Below are 17,276 nucleotides of genomic sequence, written 5' to 3'. Positions count from 1 at the left end.
TCTTGAGAGCAAGTAGAGGTGGGTAATAAATGCTGGCCTAACCAGCGACGCACATCCTAAAATCGAGATTTTAAAAAACAACCGTGCTGGTATATAAACGTTAATTTATTGTGCGTCTGCACCTTGTGGTTTCAGGTTCCAATAAGCGAGAGCGAGTGTGTAGAGATTGAGCACAAAGTGAGTCACGGGCTGCTCCATCGGGGCCAACAATGCCACGGTGCTCTACCGATATCCTCAGGGGAACGCTGGAATCTCATCATATGGATGCGATCGTCTCCAGTTCGTAACGAGCTCTGCCCAATGTGTGACAGGAAGCCAGAATTGGTGGAAGCAGTGGGATTCGGGGATGGTTTCACCTCTCAGCTCTCAGAGCTACAGCGGCAGGAGGCAGTGAGTATCTGCACTTTGAATTAGCAAACTCCACGTGGTGTCGGTTTCTTCCTGCTCTGTTGAGAAGCTGAGGTCCTGCACCCCAGAGGCACCTCCATTAACCTCTGGCTGATTCACAGCCGTTGGCAGAAGAAATGCTTTTAGTAATTGAATAATTGTAGAAAATGTTCATCCCGTTTCTTCAAGCAGCATCTTCTCTCAACCACCTGGTGAGGTTGTGTGTGGGATTTTGGAGAGTACCATCTCTCTCTGTCTTTTGGATTTTTTATGGCATGTTATGTTGCTGCATTGAGGGAGCATCGATCGAACCCTCGCCCACTAACCCTCTGTTTGTCCAGCTCTCTTGGGAGATCGGGTCATTCTGATTTAGCATCCCTCCTGCAGGTTTATGAGGCAGTGTCCACGTGGCCTTTCTTTGCTGGAGACTAGTTGCATCGGGGATCCAGTCTGGAATGTTTCTGTTATTGCTCTATCACTATTTAAATCAAGTGTGAAGTGTGTGGCATGTGGTCAGGAATTAGACCAATCTGTTTTTTGTCCATCCCAGTTCATCCCAATCAAGACAAAGGATCAAAAACTGGATCCATTGAGATAATTTCATGTTGCTACTGTGATTTTGTTAATCTCCAATGACCTTGTTAAATATCTAGCAAATTGTTACTTTGAACAAATGTAAAAACATTTTGAAACGCATGTTTGATTTATGTAATCCTCGATGAAGGACATCCGTGTTGGAAATCGGGATATGGCAAGTTGTGAAGCTGACTTCAACAAAACTGATGTAAAACATAAAGGATTTTGATCAAACCCCAATTGTTCTGGTCTTCCTGGGGTTCCGGTGCCACAGTGAGCATTGAAAACAGCTTTGACAATGTCGCCAAAGCCCGAGAATAAATCGGCGGGATACTTTGACCTCGGGGCCGGGTCGGAGAATCGCCACGCCAGGATGCGAATCAGCACCATTGGCGCCGGCCGGGGGCCCCCGGCGATTCTTCGCCCGAGATGGGCGGGCGGCCATAGCGAAAAACCTGAGTTCCACCGGCGCCATTCTAACCTGGTCTTACCCGGTGGGTCCTCTGTGTGGAAGGGTCCAGGGCGGCCTGTGGGGGGGAGGGGCCTGACTCCGGGGCGCCCTCCGGTGTGACATGGCCCAGGATCGGAGCCCCACGATCGGCGGATGGCCTCTCGGGCTGGGGGCCTCCTTTGTTCTGCATGTCCTACGCCATGTTGCGTAGTGGCCGGCGCGGAGAAGGGAGAAACCACGCATGCGTGGAAATTGTGCCGGTCCCACTGCGCATGCGCGGACCGGAGGTGCTCACCTGACGCTGGGATCGGTAACTGCAGTGGCGTGGGTCGCTCCAGTACTGTGCTGGCTCCCTGTAGGGGCCAGAATTGCTGATCTTGAGGCTATGTTGACGCCGTTGAGAAACGCGACGGCGTTTATGATGGCGTCAATACTTAGCCTCAGGGTCAGAGAATCCCGCCCAATGTTTTTTTTAAAATTGTACAGTACAGCCAGGTGTAGGTAAAAGCCCGCCCTTGTCTACTACAAACTTTCAGCAGCAACCCTTAACTTCTGATGCTATTCATGACCTGGTTCATTGACTCTGCCCATGTTGGCACCAAGGTCATAATTAGAGAAGAGCTAGGAGCAGGAGGAGGCCATTCAGCCCTGGAGCCTGCTCTGCCATTCAATACCATCACAGCTGATCTCATCTCGGCATCTTCTCCACCATCCTGCCAGTTCCCCATAACCCTTCAACCCATCACAAATTAAAAATCTGTGTAACTCCTTATATTGACTCAATGTCCAGACATTCACCACACTATGGGGTAGTGAATTCCACAGATTCACAACCCATTGAGAGAAGTAATTTCTTCTCTGTTTTAAAATGCCTCCCCTTATCCTCAAACTATGACCTCTTGTTCTAGAATGCCCCACAAGAGGAAGCATCCACTCCACGTCTACTTTGTCAATCGCCATGTCCATTTGCAAATTTCTTATTTCTTTATTGCAACTTACTATCCCACCTATTGTAGTGTCTTCTGCAAATTTGGCTGTAGAACCTTCTATCCCTGTATCCAAGTCATTAATATAAATTGTAAATAGTTGGGGCTCGAGGACCGAACCCAGTGGCCCTCCACTAGTTACGTCTTGCCATCCAGAAAAATACCCATTTATCCCGATTCTCTGCCTTCTGTCCGTCAGCTAGTCTTCTATCCAAGCAAATAAATTAGTCCGTATCCCATGACACGTTATCAGATACCTTCTGGAAGTCCCGATATACTACATCAAAGGATTCCCATTATCCACTTGGCTTGTTACACCTTCGAAGAACTCTAGCAAATTAGTTAAACACAATTGACCCTCCATAAAACCATGCTGACTCTGATGGATTGAGTTTTAACTTTCCAAATATCTTGTTAATTCTTTAATAGAAGATGGCACCGGAGCGAGACGACTCTCTGTGAGCTCTCCCCAACAGATCCACTTTTTAACTTAACTTATACTCGTTTTACATTGTGTACCTTGTGTTGCTCTATTATGTATTTTCTTTTATTCCCTTTTCTTCCCATGTACTTAATGATCTGTTGAGCTGCTTGCAGAAAAATGCTTTTCACTGTACCTCGGTACACGTGACAATAAGCAAATCCAATCCAATCCAATCCAATCCAACAATGGATTCTAACAATTTCCTAACAGCAGATGTTAAACTAACTGGTCTATAGTTTCCTATTTTCTATCTCCCTCCCTTTTTGAATAAGGGCGTTACATTAGCATTTTTCCGATCTACTGGAACTTTTCTTGCATCAAGGAAATTTTGGAATATTATAACCAATGGATCATTATCTCTGCTACCATTTCCGTTAACACCCTAGAATGTAGGCCATCAGGCCCTGGGGATTTGTCTGCCCTCAATCCCAATAATTTGTTGAGTACTTTTTCCCTATTGATGCTGATTGTTCTAAGTTCCTACCTTTCTATTTCCTCTGCATTAGTTGTTGCTATTGGGATGGTGCTAGCGTATCTACTGTGAAAACTGAAGCAAAATATTGATTAAGCGTCCCCGCCATTTCTATATTCTACACTATTAATCCCCTATTCTCATCCTCCAAGGGAGTAACATTCACATTGGCTGTTCTCTTCCCTTTTATATACTTGTAGAAGCTTTTACTATCTTTTTTTTATATTTTGCGTCAGTTTTCTTTCGTAATTTACCTTTGCTCGTTTTATCACTTTTTTAGAAATCCTTTGTTCATCTTTACATGTTTCCCAATATTTCAGCCAGTCACTGGCCTTTACAACATGGTAAGCTTTGTTATTGTCTTTATGTGATTTTTAACTTCCTTGCTCAGATATGGATGTTTTTCCCCCTCTTACAATCTTTCTTCCTCTCTGGAATATATTTTAGTTGGGAGGAATTGAATCCCTCCTTAAATATCTGCCACTGCTCATCAGCTGTCCTGCCTTTCAGTCTTCCTGCCCAGTCCACTGGGCCAAATCTGTCCTCGTGCCGCCGTGATTATCTTTGTTTAACTCCAGAATACGAGTGTGGGACTCCAGTTTCTCGCCCTCAAACTGAATTTTAAATTCTATCATGCTATGATCACTCTTCCCTAGAGGATCCTTAACTGAGGTAATTAATGAATCCCTCCTAATTATACAATACCAAATCAGAGTAGCCTGCTCCCTGGTTAGTTCCACGACATATTGCTCCAAGAAACAATCTCTAATACATTCAGTGAACTCTCCCTCCAGACTACCCTTGCTATATTAAAATCACCCATGATTATTGCCGTACCTTTCTTACAAGCCCCCAATATTTCCTGGTTTATACTGTGCCCCACTGGGGAACTACTGTTTAGGGACCTATAGATTACTTCTACCATGGATTTATTTCCTTTGCTATTTCTTATTTTTACCCAGACTGATTCCACGTCTTGATCTCCAGTATAGACTCCACACAGACAGTGACCCAAGCCGGGAATCGAACCTGGGACTCTAGAGCTGTGAAGCAACATTGCTACCCACTGTGCTACCGTGCCGCCATCTCACTGCAGCACTAATACTTCCTTTTCCAGAAAAGCTATACCACCTCCTTTCCCTTTCTGTCTATCATTCCAAAATACTGAGCACCCTTTGATATTCAACTCCACCCCACCCCTCCAACTATTTAGTTTAAAGCCCCATCTAGGGCCCGAGAAATGTGATTCACCAGGATCCTGGTCCCAACACGATTCACGTGAAGTCCGCCCTATCTGAACAGCTCCCTCCTTCCCCAATGTCCCATGAATGTAAACTCATTTTTCCCACACCAACCGTTGAGCCACGTTTTTACCTCTGTAATCTCATTGACCTGGTGCCAATTAGCTTGTGGCTCAGGTAGTAAACATACGTGGAACACATAAGAACTAGGAGCAGGAGTAGGCCATCTGGTCCCTCGAGCCTGCTCCGCCATTCACTGAGATCATGGCTGATCTTTTGTGGACTCAGCACCACTTTCCCGCCCGAACACCATAACCCTTAATCCCTTTATTCTTCAAAAAACTATCTATCTTTACCTTAAAACAGTTAATGAAGGAGCCTCAACTGCTTCACTGGGCAACGAATTCCATAGATTCACAACCCTTTGAGTGAAGAAGTTCCTCCTAAATATGGGGCTGTTTAGCACAGGGCTAAATCGCTGGCTTTGAAAGCAGACCAAGGCAGGCCAGCAGCACGGTTCAATTCTCGTAACAGCCTCCCCGAACAGGCGCCGGAATGTGGCGACTAGGGGCTTTTCACAGTAAGTTCATTTGAAGCCTACTCGTGACAATAAGCGATTTTCATTTCATTTTCATTTTTCATTCATAAATTCAGTCCTAAATCTACTTCCTCTTATTTTGAGGCTATGCCCCCTAGTTCTGCTTTCACCTGCCAGTGGAAACACCCTGCCCGCATCTATCCTATCTATTCCCTTCATAATTTTATATGTTTCTATCAGACCGCCCCCTCATTCTTCTAAATTCCAATGAGTACAGTCCCATCTACTCAGTCTCTCCTCATAAGCCAATCCTCTCCACTCCGGAATCAACCCAGTGAATCTCCTCTGCACCCCTTCCAGTGCCAGTACGTCCTTTCTCAAGTAAGGAGACCAAAACTGTACACAGTATTCCAGGTGTGGCCTCACCAATTACGACTACATTCTCTTTTCTCATCAATTCTGAGCCAAAGTTCCTCCAGCAACCAACATTTGCCAAAGACTGGGAACAACAATGGGGGTCCATCAGCTCCCACATCATGCAGGAACAACATATTGCTTGGCCCTGCATCTCTATTTTATTCAATTACTTTTAAATTTATTTTAAATTTCCAACCCATCTTTAGTTTTTTAATTTGTAAAAATATTTCTCCTTTAATCTGAAAGCAATTTAGAATAGGAAGTACTAATTATCAGTTACTTACTAACCAATGAGCTTTTGGTTTTTCTGTCATGTCACTGACTTTTTACACTCTGTTTATGAGCCCCCCTCCCCGCACCCCCGCTGTTTGAACTCGCTGGGTCCGCCTCACTCCATGCTGTTTCTCGCTCGGTCACCAGTGTGTTTGATGCTGTGAGGCATGTTCACCATGAACTGGATTGAATGAATCAGCTGATTTCAGATATTCATTGTCCCTTGTTTGAGTTTATTCACTCCTCGAACACTGACTGCAGGGGAGAGCTGGCAGCAGTCAGTTTATTGAACCGTTTGCACGATTTGTGCCAAGTGATGGAGCAACTAAATGCCCCAAATTGAGGAAGCCGCCATCAAAACAGTATGTGCCTCAGCGCATTGACGCACCAATGTAACAGCACAGAGGATTGCATATTTTCATCAGAAGACCTGTGAAACTTAACCTGTATTCTGACTATTCACTACTGACTGGTTGGAGCTTTGAGATGTATGTCAATTACCTTTTGCTTCAATAACTACATATTATTAGTCAACCTGCACAAGTTTGTGTTAAACCTTTCTATTATAAATTCATATTGCCATATTTAGTGTGGAACCTGCCTACATAAACTTTCCATATTGCAAATAAACCTTCCCACTTGATGCTGAAATTAACACAAAAGCTGCAGCTGTTCTATCCAAGCTGAATCATGGCAACATGACTGAGGACACCAAACTGAGTTGATCATGCCTGCATCATCTGTGTACTCCTCTACAATGTTGGGAACTGGAAAACAGTTTCCACCTTTGCTGTCTCAGTTGTCTCTTTGGCATCTATTCTCAGGACAGGATCACCAATTCAGAGAGCTAATTCCATTGGCAGACACTCATTGTTAAGTAATGATGCCTGCGCCAGCTCAGCCACAGGGATGGGTGATGGCTGTTTAACCAAAGACTTTCTGTATGGTGAACTGGCCACCTCACTGGGTCACAACCCCCTCAGTGTCCCCCTCAGCTATAAGGGCACCTCCAAATGAAATATGAAGATGGTGGATATCGACACTGACGACTGTGACCTCTGGAGCTTGACTAATTGGAAAAGGTGTACAGAAATGAAGAGCTCAGTGAGTCGAGAAGTGGGCCCAAAGAAAACAGGCTAGTGAATCATGAACATTCTCATGGCAGAGACTGCAATGCCAGAGTGGGATGCCTGAGCTACACCACATAATGTTTAACACAGAATTGACACTGAGGCACAAACCATCATCTGATGACAAAAAATATTTCATTGCTGTTCGTGGCCCTTACTGGAGATAATTTGGCTGCCACGACATTGGCTACACCAACGAGCTTCCTTTGGACTGAAATGGGGAACTGGATTGCTGCATTTCCACAAATGTTTGTCTGTTTCTTCATAGAAATGTTACAGCACAGATGGAGGCCATTCTGCCCATCTGGTCCATGCCAACCTGAGGATACACAGGTGCCATTTCTAATCCCACCTTTCTGCATCTGGTCCATAGTTCTCTAGTTTACAGCACTTAAGGTACAGATCCAGATAATTTTTTTAAGAGTTTAGGGTCTCTGCCTGCACCACCAACTCAGGCAGCAAATTCCAGACTCCCCACTACCCTCTGCGCAAAAAGATTTTCCCTCATATCCCCTCTACACCTTCGAACCAAAAAGGTTAGGAGGGGTTGTTGGCTTACGAATACAGGGTGGAAGTGTGGGCTTCAGTGGGTCGGTGCAGACTCGAAGGGCCGAACGGCCTCCTTCTGCACTGTTTGTTCTATGTTCTGTGTTCTGCCTCTTATGTGGAATCTATGTCCCCTGGTTCTGGAATTCCCCAAGGGAAACAATTTTATCCTGTCCAACCTATCTCTTCCCCTCATAATTTTGTTCACCTCAATTAAGTCCCCTCTCAGCCTTCTTGATTTGAAATTAATTTCCGAAATGCGAAGTGAACTATTTTTGTTTGTGTTTTGGGTGATGACATTGCAGCAGGTTTAACCCCAGTGACCTGGGACAAAGACCAAGTGAATGGTCAACTCCCCCCGGGAAAAGGTAAGCCAGAGTTGGCAACAATAATTGTTGCAGTGACTATCATTCAGAATGATTAAATTGGTTGATAAAAATGCCCAAGGTTACAATGCTGTTAGTGAGGAATATGCACAAAGGTCCGTGCAATGGGGCGCGATATACAATCAGTCAGAAGCTCAGTATTTGTTGCAAACCCAGTTTGGACAATGGGGCGTGGGGCTCTTTACGGAGCCGGGATTCCGCACGGACGCCGATCGATGCTGCACGCAGTCAGGGAACCGGAAGTGGCCGGGGGACGGGAGAGGGCGCGGAACCTCAACAACAACAACTGGAGCGGAAATAGGTAGATATAAAAAGCCGCCAGAGGGAGAATCTCCCCCGAAATCAGCACCACCCCACCCCGGGAAAACCCGACCAGCAGCTTCAGGGCGGGCCGAATGTTAGCACAAAACCTCCAAACTCCCTCAGTACTGACCCTCTGACAGTGCGGCACTCCCTCAGTACTGACCCTCTGACAGTGCAGCACTCCCTCAGTACTGACCCTCTGACAGTGCGGCACTCCCTCAGTACTGACTCTCTGACAGTGCGGCACTCCCTCAGTACTGACCCTCTGACAGTGCAGCATTCCCTCAGTACTGACCCTCTGACAGTGCGGCACTCCCTCAGTACTGACCCTCTGACAGTGCGGCACTCCCTCAGTACTGACCCTCTGACAGTGCGGCACTCCCTCAGTACTGACTCTCTGACAGTGCGGCACTCCCTCAGTACTGACCCTCTGACAGTGCAGCATTCCCTCAGTACTGACCCTCTGACAGTGCGGCACTCCCTCAGTACTGACTCTCTGACAGTGCGGCACTCCCTCAGTACTGACCCTCTGACAGTGCGGCACTCCCTCAGTACTGACCCTCTGACAGTGCGGCACTCCCTCAGTACTGACCCTCTGACAGTGCAGCACTCCCTCAGTACTGACCCTCTGACAGTGCAGCACTCCCTCAGTACTGACCCTCTGACAGTGCGGCACTCCCTCAGTACTGACCCTCTGACAGTGCGGCACTCCCTCAGTACTGACCCTCTGACAGTGCGGCACTCCCTCAGTACTGACCCTCTGACAGTGCGGCGCTCCCTCAGTACTGACCCTCTGACAGTGCAGCACTCCCTCAGTACTGACCCTCTGACAGTGCAGCACTCCCTCAGTACTGACCCTCTGACAGTGCAACACTCCCTCAGTACTGACCCTCTGACAGTGCGGCACTCCCTCAGTACTGACCCTCTGACAGTGCGGCACTCCCTCAGTACTGACCCTCTGACAGTGCGGCACTCCCTCAGTACTGACCCTCTGACAGTGCGGCACTCCCTCAGTACTGACCCTCTGACAGTGCAGCACTCCCTCAGTGCTGACCCTCTGACAGTGCAGCACTCCCTCAGTACTGACCCTCTGACAGTGCGGCACCCCCTCAGTACTGACCCTCTGACAGTGCAGCACTCCCTCAGTACTGACCCTCTGATAGTGCAGCGCTCCCTCAGTACTGACCCTCTGACAGTGCGGCACTCCCTCAGTACTGACCCTCTGACAGTGCGGCACTCCCTCAGTACTGACCCTCTGACAGTGCGGCACTCCCTCAGTACTGACCCTCTGACAGTGCAGCACTCCCTCAGTACTGACCCTCTGACAGTGCGGCACTCCCTCAGTACTGACCCTCTGACAGTGCGGCACTCCCTCAGTACTGACCCTCTGACAGTGCGGCACTCCCTCAGTACTGACCCTCTGACAGTGCGGCACTCCCTCAGTACTGACCCTCTGACAGTGCGGCACTCCCTCAGTACTGACCCTCTGACAGTGCAGCACTCCCTCAGTGCTGACCCTCTGACAGTGCAGCACTCCCTCAGTACTGACCCTCTGACAGTGCGGCACCCCCTCAGTACTGACCCTCTGACAGTGCAGCACTCCCTCAGTACTGACCCTCTGATAGTGCAGCGCTCCCTCAGTACTGACCCTCTGACAGTGCAGCACTCCCTCAGTACTGACCCTCTGACAGTGCGGCACTCCCTCAGTACTGACCCTCTGACAGTGCGGCACTCCCTCAGTACTGACCCTCTGACAGTGCAGCACTCCCTCAGTACTGACCCTCTGACAGTGCGGCACTCCCTCAGTACTGACCCTCTGACAGTGCGGCACTCCCTCAGTACTGACCCTCTGACAGTGCGGCGCTCCCTCAGTACTGACCCTCTGACAGTGCAGCACTCCCTCAGTACTGACCCTCTGACAGTGCGGCACTCCCTCAGTACTGACCCTCTGACAGTGCAGCGCTCCCTCAGTACTGACCCTCTGACAGTGCAGCACTCCCTCAGTACTGACCCTCTGACAGTGCGGCACTCCCTCAGTACTGACCCTCTGACAGTGCAGCACTCCCTCAGTACTGACCCTCTGACAGTGCGGCACTCCCTCAGTACTGACCCTCTGACAGTGCGGCGCTCCCTCAGTACTGACCCTCTGACAGTGCAGCACTCCCTCAGTACTGACCCTCTGACAGTGCAGCACTCCCTCAGTACTGATCCTCTGTCAGTGCTAAACTCCCTCAGTACTGACCCTCTGACAGTGCGGCACTCCCTCAGTACTGACCCTCTGACAGTGCGGCACTCCCTCAGTACTGACCCTCTGACAGTGCGGCACTCCCTCAGTACTGACCCTCTGACAGTACAGCCCTCCCTCAGTACTGACCCTCTGACAGTGCAGCACACCCTCAGTACTGACCCTCTGACAGTGCAGCACTCCCTCAGTACTGACCCTCTGACAGTGCAGCACTCCCTCAGTACTGACCCTCTGACAGTGCAGCTCTCACTCAGTACTGACCCTCTGACAGAGCAGCACTCCCTCAGTACTGACCCTCTGACAGTGCGGCACTCCCTCAGTACTGACCCGCTGACAGTGCAGCATTCCCTCAGTACTGACCCTCTGACAGTGCAGCGCTCCCTCAGTACTGACCCTCTGACAGTGCGGCAGTCCCTCAGTACTGACCCTCTGACAGTGCGGCACTCCCTCAGTACTGACCCTCTGACAGTGCGGCACTCCCTCAGTACTGACCCTCTGACAGTGCGGCACTTCCTCAGTACGGACACTCTGACAGTGCGGCACTCCCTCAGTACTGACCCTCTGACAGTGCGGCACTTCCTCAGTACGGACACTCTGAAAGTGCAGCACTCCCTCAGTACTGACTCTGACAGCGCGGCACTCCCTCAGTACTGACCCTCTGACAGTGCAGCACTCCCTCAGTACTGACCCTCTGACAGTGCGGCACTCCCTCAGTACTGACCCTCTGACAGTGCAGCACTCCCTCAGTACTGTCCCTCTGACAGCGCAGCACTCCCTCAGTACTGACCCTCTGACAGTGCAGCACTCCCTCAGTATTGACCCTCTCGGGAGGCGAGAAAGGGCTAAAGCGACATTACGTAATTGGCAAATGGAGTATAATGTGGGTAAATATGAAATATCGGGAATCCATTTGGGTTGTGTGAAGTGCTCACTTACCCACGTACCTCCAGTCCCCTCATCCAAGGTCATTTATATAAATTGTAAAAAGTTGTGATCTCTGTGGGACACCACTCGTCACATCCTGCCAATCCCCAGAAAATGACCCGTTCATGCCGATCTATTTCCTGTTAGTTAACCAATTCCCTATTGTGCAGTGGTTAGCACAGTTGCTTCACAGCGCCAGGGTCCTGGGTTCAATTCCCAGCTTGGGCCACAGTCTGTCGGAGTCTGCACGTTCCTCCCACAAGTCCCGATCGACACGCTAGCTGAATTGGACATTCTGAATTCTCCCTCTGTGTACCCGAACAGGCGCCGGAATGTGGCGACTAGGGGATTTTCACAGTAACTTCATTGCAGTGTTAATGTAAGCCGACTTGTGGCAATAATAAAGATTATTGTTATTAGGTTCACCACCCACTGAATGATGAAATTTCTCCACATGTCTGCCCTAAATTGGCTACCCTGCAACCTGAGACTGTGGCCCCCTCTCATCGTTCTAAATTGCGGTGAATGCAGATGTGTTTAGCCCAGGGGTGGGCAAACTACGGCCCGCGGGCCGCATGCGGCCCGCCAAAGGTCTTTATGTGGCCCACCAAGTCATTAAAAAAAAAAAAAATTTTTTTTAAAAAATTTTTAAAATTTTTTTTTAAGGTTAATGGGGGGTGGGGGGCTGTTGGGTTACTTACTGGTATAGGGTGGATACGTTGACTTGAGTAGGGTGATCATTGCTTGGCACAACGTCGAGGGTCGAAGGGCCTGTTCTGTGCTGTACTGTTCTATGTTCTATATGAGGCGCCCAGAATCATAACCGGGTGAAGTAATTATTTTACTTAATATACTATGCGGCCCTTTAAAATTGTGAATTTCTGAATGTGGCCCTTGCACGGAAAAGTTTGCCCACCCCTGGTTTAGCCCAATCTCTCCTCATGTAACAATCCTCCAATCCCAGGAATCAGGCTGGTAAACCTTTGCTGCACTCTTTCTATGGCAAGTATACCCTTCTTTCGATAAGGAGACCAGAACTGCCCACAATTCCCCAAGCGTGGGCTGTTTAGCACACTGGGCTAAATCGCTGGCTTTGAAAGCAGACCAAGGCAGGCCAGCAGCACGGTTCGATTCCCCGAACAGGCGCTGGAATGTGGCGACTAGGGGCTTTTCACAGTAACTTCATTGAAGCCTACTCGTGACAATAAGCGATTTTCATTTCATTTTTTCATCTCACTAATCACCGTACAGCTGCAGTAAGACGGCCTTGCTCTTTTTTTTGTCCTATAAAATGAGGTTGTGATTGATAATGCAGCATCTTTCTTTTAGATGTTTTGTACAATCTTCGGAACAAACAAAAATGGGTCGCAGTGGTTTGAGAGAAGATTTGAGATGCAGGAGAGAAGTAAAACACCAAGAGGGAAAGATGAAAAGGAATCGGTGGGGCAGCGAAAGCCCATCGACTTCGCATAAACATTCCCAAAGCTCGGCACCGAGCAAGGACCAGGATAAACGTTCCCAAAGCTCGGCACCGAGCAAGGACCAGGGTAAACATTCCCAAAGCTCGACACCGAGCAAGGACCAGGATAAACATTCCCAAAGCTCGGCACCGAGCAAGGACCAGGGTAAACATTCCCAAAGCTCGGCACCGAGCAAGGACCAGGGTAAACATTCCCAAAGCTCGGCACCGAGCAAGGACCAGGATAAACGTTCCCAAAGCTCGGCACCCAGCAAGGACCAGGATAAACGTTCCCAAAGCTCGGCGCCTAGCAAGGACCAGGAGAAACGTTCCCAAAGCTCGACGCCGAGCAAGGACCAGGGTAAACGTTCCCAAAGCTCGGCACCGAGCAAGGACCAGGGTAAACATTCCCAAAGCTCGGCACCGAGCAAGGACCAGGATAAACGTTCCCAAAGCTCGGCACCGAGCAAGGACCAGGATAAACATTCCCAAAGCTCGGCGCCTAGCAAGGACCAGGATAAACATTCCCAAAGCTCGGCACCGAGCAAGGACCAGGATAAACGTTCCCAAAGCTCGGCGCCTAGCAAGGATCAGGGAATAACACAAATGAAAGTTAACAGGAAGCGCGATTCGCCCTCTTCATCCAGCTCCTCGTCTTCCTCATTCCTGTCGTCCGGGGAAGAAAAGCGTAAAAAGAGAAATCACAGCTCAAAAAAAAGGAAAGCCAAAGACCGAAAGAGAAAGAAGAAGAGAAAAAAGGAGAAAAAGAAACTGAAGAAGAAAATGAAAATGAAGAGTGAAACACCGCTGGATGCGAGGATGCCAGCTGTGGGAATGACTGAGAATTTGGAAAAGCAACAGACTGAACTCGGTAAACGTCATTCTCACTGAAACCTCTGCAACTTATTTGTTTCAAGAGATTAACAGTTAAAATTGGACAAATAGTGAAAGGTGAATTAGTTTCTGTACAATAGCAGGGCGGAGAGAGCTGTACGATAGCAGGGCGGGGAGAGAGAGCGCTGTACAATAGCAGGGCGGGGAGAGAGAGCTGTACGATAGCAGGGCGGGGAGAGAGCTGTACGATAGCAGGGCGGGGAGAGCTGTACAATAGGGCGGGGAGAGAGAGCTGTACAATAGCAGGGCAGGGAGAGAGCTGTACGATAGCAGGGCGGGGAGAGCTGTACAATAGGGCAGGGAGAGAGAGCTGTACAATAGCAGGGCGGGGAGAGAGCTGTACGATAGCAGGGCGGAGAGAGCTGTACAATAGCAGGGCGGGGAGAGAGCTGTACGATAGCAGGGCGGAGAGAGCTGTACAATAGCAGGGCGGAGAGAGCTGTACAATAGCTGGGCGGGGAGAGAGAGCTGTACAATAGCAGGGCGGAGAGAGAGCTGTACAATAGCAGGGCGGAGAGAGCTGTACAATAGCAGGGCGGAGAGAGCTGTACAATAGCAGGGCGGAGAGAGCTGTACAATAGCAGGGCGGAGAGAGCTGTACAATAGCAGGGCGGGGAGAGCTGTACGATAGCAGGGCGGAGAGAGCTGTACAATAGTGGGGGGGGGGGGGCGAAGGGAGCTGTATAATAGCGAGGGGGGGGGGAAGAAAGAGAGAGCTGTATAATAGTGATGATGTGGAGATACCAGCGTTACTGCGGTGGGCACGGTAAGAAGTCTTACAACACCAGGTTAAAGTCCAACAGGTTTGTTTCAAATCACCAGCTTTCAGGTGAGTGATGAAGGAGCTGTGCTCTGAAAGCTAGTGACTCCAAACAAACCTGTTGGACTTTCACCTGGTGTTGTAAGACTTCTTACTGTACAATAGCAGGCGGGGTGTAGCGGGCGGGAGGGGTCATTGAGAGGGAGAGAGAGCTGTACAAAGCAAGTGTCTCTGACTGAAGGGAAGAGTAAAAGGTGGGGAAATGTTGGCGATCCGTCTGCGAGAAATTCACAGAGAATATCCAATCTCCTCCCACTGGAAGAGGAAGGTCAGAGGCAGGAGATGCAATATCAGTAACAAAAAACACGAACAGAGGGATCAGTAATGTGGTGTGACTGGATAAATAATCCTGAGGGTTTGAGGTAGAACGAGGCAGACTGAGAATTGATTTTGGGATTTTTAAAAAACCTGATAAAAGGATCCAACTGGTTTGCGATTATCCTTTAGGGGAGGAAACATGGGTCCTTACCCCCCTGGAGTCGCTGTGGCTGAGATGGAAACCATCATTGCTGTCTAACTGCCTTCTGAAGGAGCTGAACAATCCCTCAGTTATGTCAAACTGCTAATGGTTCAATTTGGTGACTCTCCAACTCCTTAGAGCAGCTGGGGGAGGACAAGTGCTGCTTTCACCACTAACTCATCCCATAAGTGAATAACGAAAACTAATAAAAGGCAGCATTACAGCAACCTTTTAATTGCCAGTAATTATCCTCCCTCTCCACAATCAGAATTCTTCAAAGCCCTTCCTTTTACTGTCCCTTTCCCTGACGCTTTGAGCTTAATGTTTCTCTTCAATCACAGATTACACACTCCGCTGAGCACAGAAAAGTCAAATGTTACATTTTACATTTTTTCAGTCTTTTAAGTAAGGAAATTGAAACAGGCAGCAAAAGGTATGCCATGTGCAAGCCACAGCTGCACCTTATTAGCACACACAGGTGTGCATTGTTACCATGCACAGGTGTGTCTTGTTACCATGCACAGGTGTGCCTTATTAGCACACACAGGTGTGCATTGTTACCACACACAGGTGTGTATTGTTACCACACACAGGTGTGTCTTGTTACCATGCACAGGTGTGCCTTGTTACCACACACAGGTGTGTATTGTTACCACACACAGGTGTGTCTTGTTACCATGCACAGGTGTGCCTTGTTACCACACACAGGTGTGCCTTGTTACCACACACAGGTGTGTCCCGTTACCACACACAGGTGTGTCTTGTTACCACACACAGGTGTGTCTTGTTACCACGCACAGGTGTGCCTTGTTACCACGCACAGGCATGCCTTGTTACCACACACAGGTGTGCCTTGTTACCACACACAGGTGTGTCTCGTTACCACGCACAGGTGTGTCTCGTTACCATGCACAGGTGTACCTTGTTACCACGCACAGGTGTGCCTTGTTACCACACACAGGTGTGTCTTGTTACCATGCACAGGTGTGCCTTGTTACCACACACAGGTGTGCCTTGTTACCACACACAGGTGTGTCCCGTTACCACACACAGGTGTGTCTTGTTACCACACACAGGTGTGTCTTGTTACCACGCACAGGTGTGCCTTGTTACCACGCACAGGTGTGCCTTGTTACCACGCACAGGCATGCCTTGTTACCACACACAGGTGTGCCTTGTTACCACACACAGGTGTGTCTCGTTACCACGCACAGGTGTGTCTCGTTACCATGCACAGGTGTACCTTGTTACCACGCACAGGTGTGCCTTGTTACCACACACAGGTGTGCCTTGTTACCACACACAGGTGTGTCTCGTTACCACACACAGGTGTGTCTCGTTACCACACGCAGGTGTGCCTCGTTACCACACGCAGGTGTACCTTGTTACCACACACAGGTGTACCTAGTTACCACAGACAGGTGTGTCTCGTTACCACTCACAGGTGTGCCTTGTTACCACACACAGGTGTGCCTTGTTACCACACACAGGTGTACCTTGTTACCACGCCCAGGTGAGTCTTGTTACCACACACAGGTGTGTCTCGTTACCACGCACAGGTGTACCTTGTTACCACGCACAGGTGTACCTTGTTACCACGCACAGGTGTGTCTCGTTACCACGCTCAGGTGTGCCTTGTTACCACGCCCATGTGTGCGTTGTTACCACGCCCAGGTGTGCATTGTTACCACGCACAGGTGTGCCTTGTTACCACGCACAGGTGTACCTTGTTACCACGCACAGGTGTGTCTCGTTACCACGCACAGGTGTGTCTCGTTACCACGCACAGGTGTGCCTCGTTACCACGCACAGGTGTGTCTCGTTACCACGCACAGGTGTGTCTCGTTACCACGCACAGGTGTGTCTCGTTACCACGCACAGGTGTTATAACATGTGCCAACCTTTCAGATGTTACAGATGAACAGAAAGCTCGAATTCAGGCCCTGCGACCAATGACAAGAGAGGAGTGGGATGCCAGACAAAGTGTGATCCGGCGAGTGGTGGATCCGGAGACGGGGAGGTCAAGGTACAGTTATTGGATTAACCTGATGTGCACATGTAGTATTTGTGAGGTTTTGGAGATTAGCAAGCTCATCAGTACAAACTACATCTAACCAACTTCAATTCAGTTTAAAACCTGTTTTTACTGTGTTAAAATGAGAATGCTGGAGCAGCAGAAACACTGAGTACCTCAAGGTTTAATTGGGTAAAGACTAATACAAATAGATTAATGGAAAATAAGCTTATGATCAGAAACTAAGAGACTGATCCAGACTGGAAACGT

At 48.9% G+C, this 17,276-nt stretch overlaps 1 protein-coding gene across 5 annotated transcripts in view; it reads left to right on the top strand.

The window, feature by feature from the left end:
- LOC119968157 (2-oxoglutarate and iron-dependent oxygenase domain-containing protein 2-like) overlaps positions 1-17,276 on the top strand; it is a 61,657-nt gene that overhangs the window by 20,227 nt on the left and 24,154 nt on the right. For 2 of the 5 annotated variants that reach the window (XM_038801176.1, XM_038801182.1), the window contains exons 1-3: positions 8,100-8,188; positions 12,689-13,689; positions 16,901-17,018. In XM_038801176.1, coding sequence (XP_038657104.1) covers positions 8,103-8,188; positions 12,689-13,689; positions 16,901-17,018 — 1,205 coding nt within the window. In that variant the 5' untranslated portion in view covers positions 8,100-8,102. Of the gene's footprint in view, positions 1-135; positions 391-8,099; positions 8,189-12,688; positions 13,770-16,900; positions 17,025-17,276 lie in introns of those variants that run through there. The other 3 variants (XM_038801201.1, XM_038801232.1, XM_038801191.1) reach the window with 2 other exon arrangements.

The sequence above is a fragment of the Scyliorhinus canicula genome, chromosome 1 (assembly GCF_902713615.1).
Source record: "Scyliorhinus canicula chromosome 1, sScyCan1.1, whole genome shotgun sequence".
NCBI classification, from domain to species: Eukaryota; Metazoa; Chordata; class Chondrichthyes; order Carcharhiniformes; family Scyliorhinidae; genus Scyliorhinus; species Scyliorhinus canicula.
The sequence above is the reverse complement of the archived record's forward strand: the minus strand, read 5'-3'. Positions and strand labels throughout refer to the sequence as shown.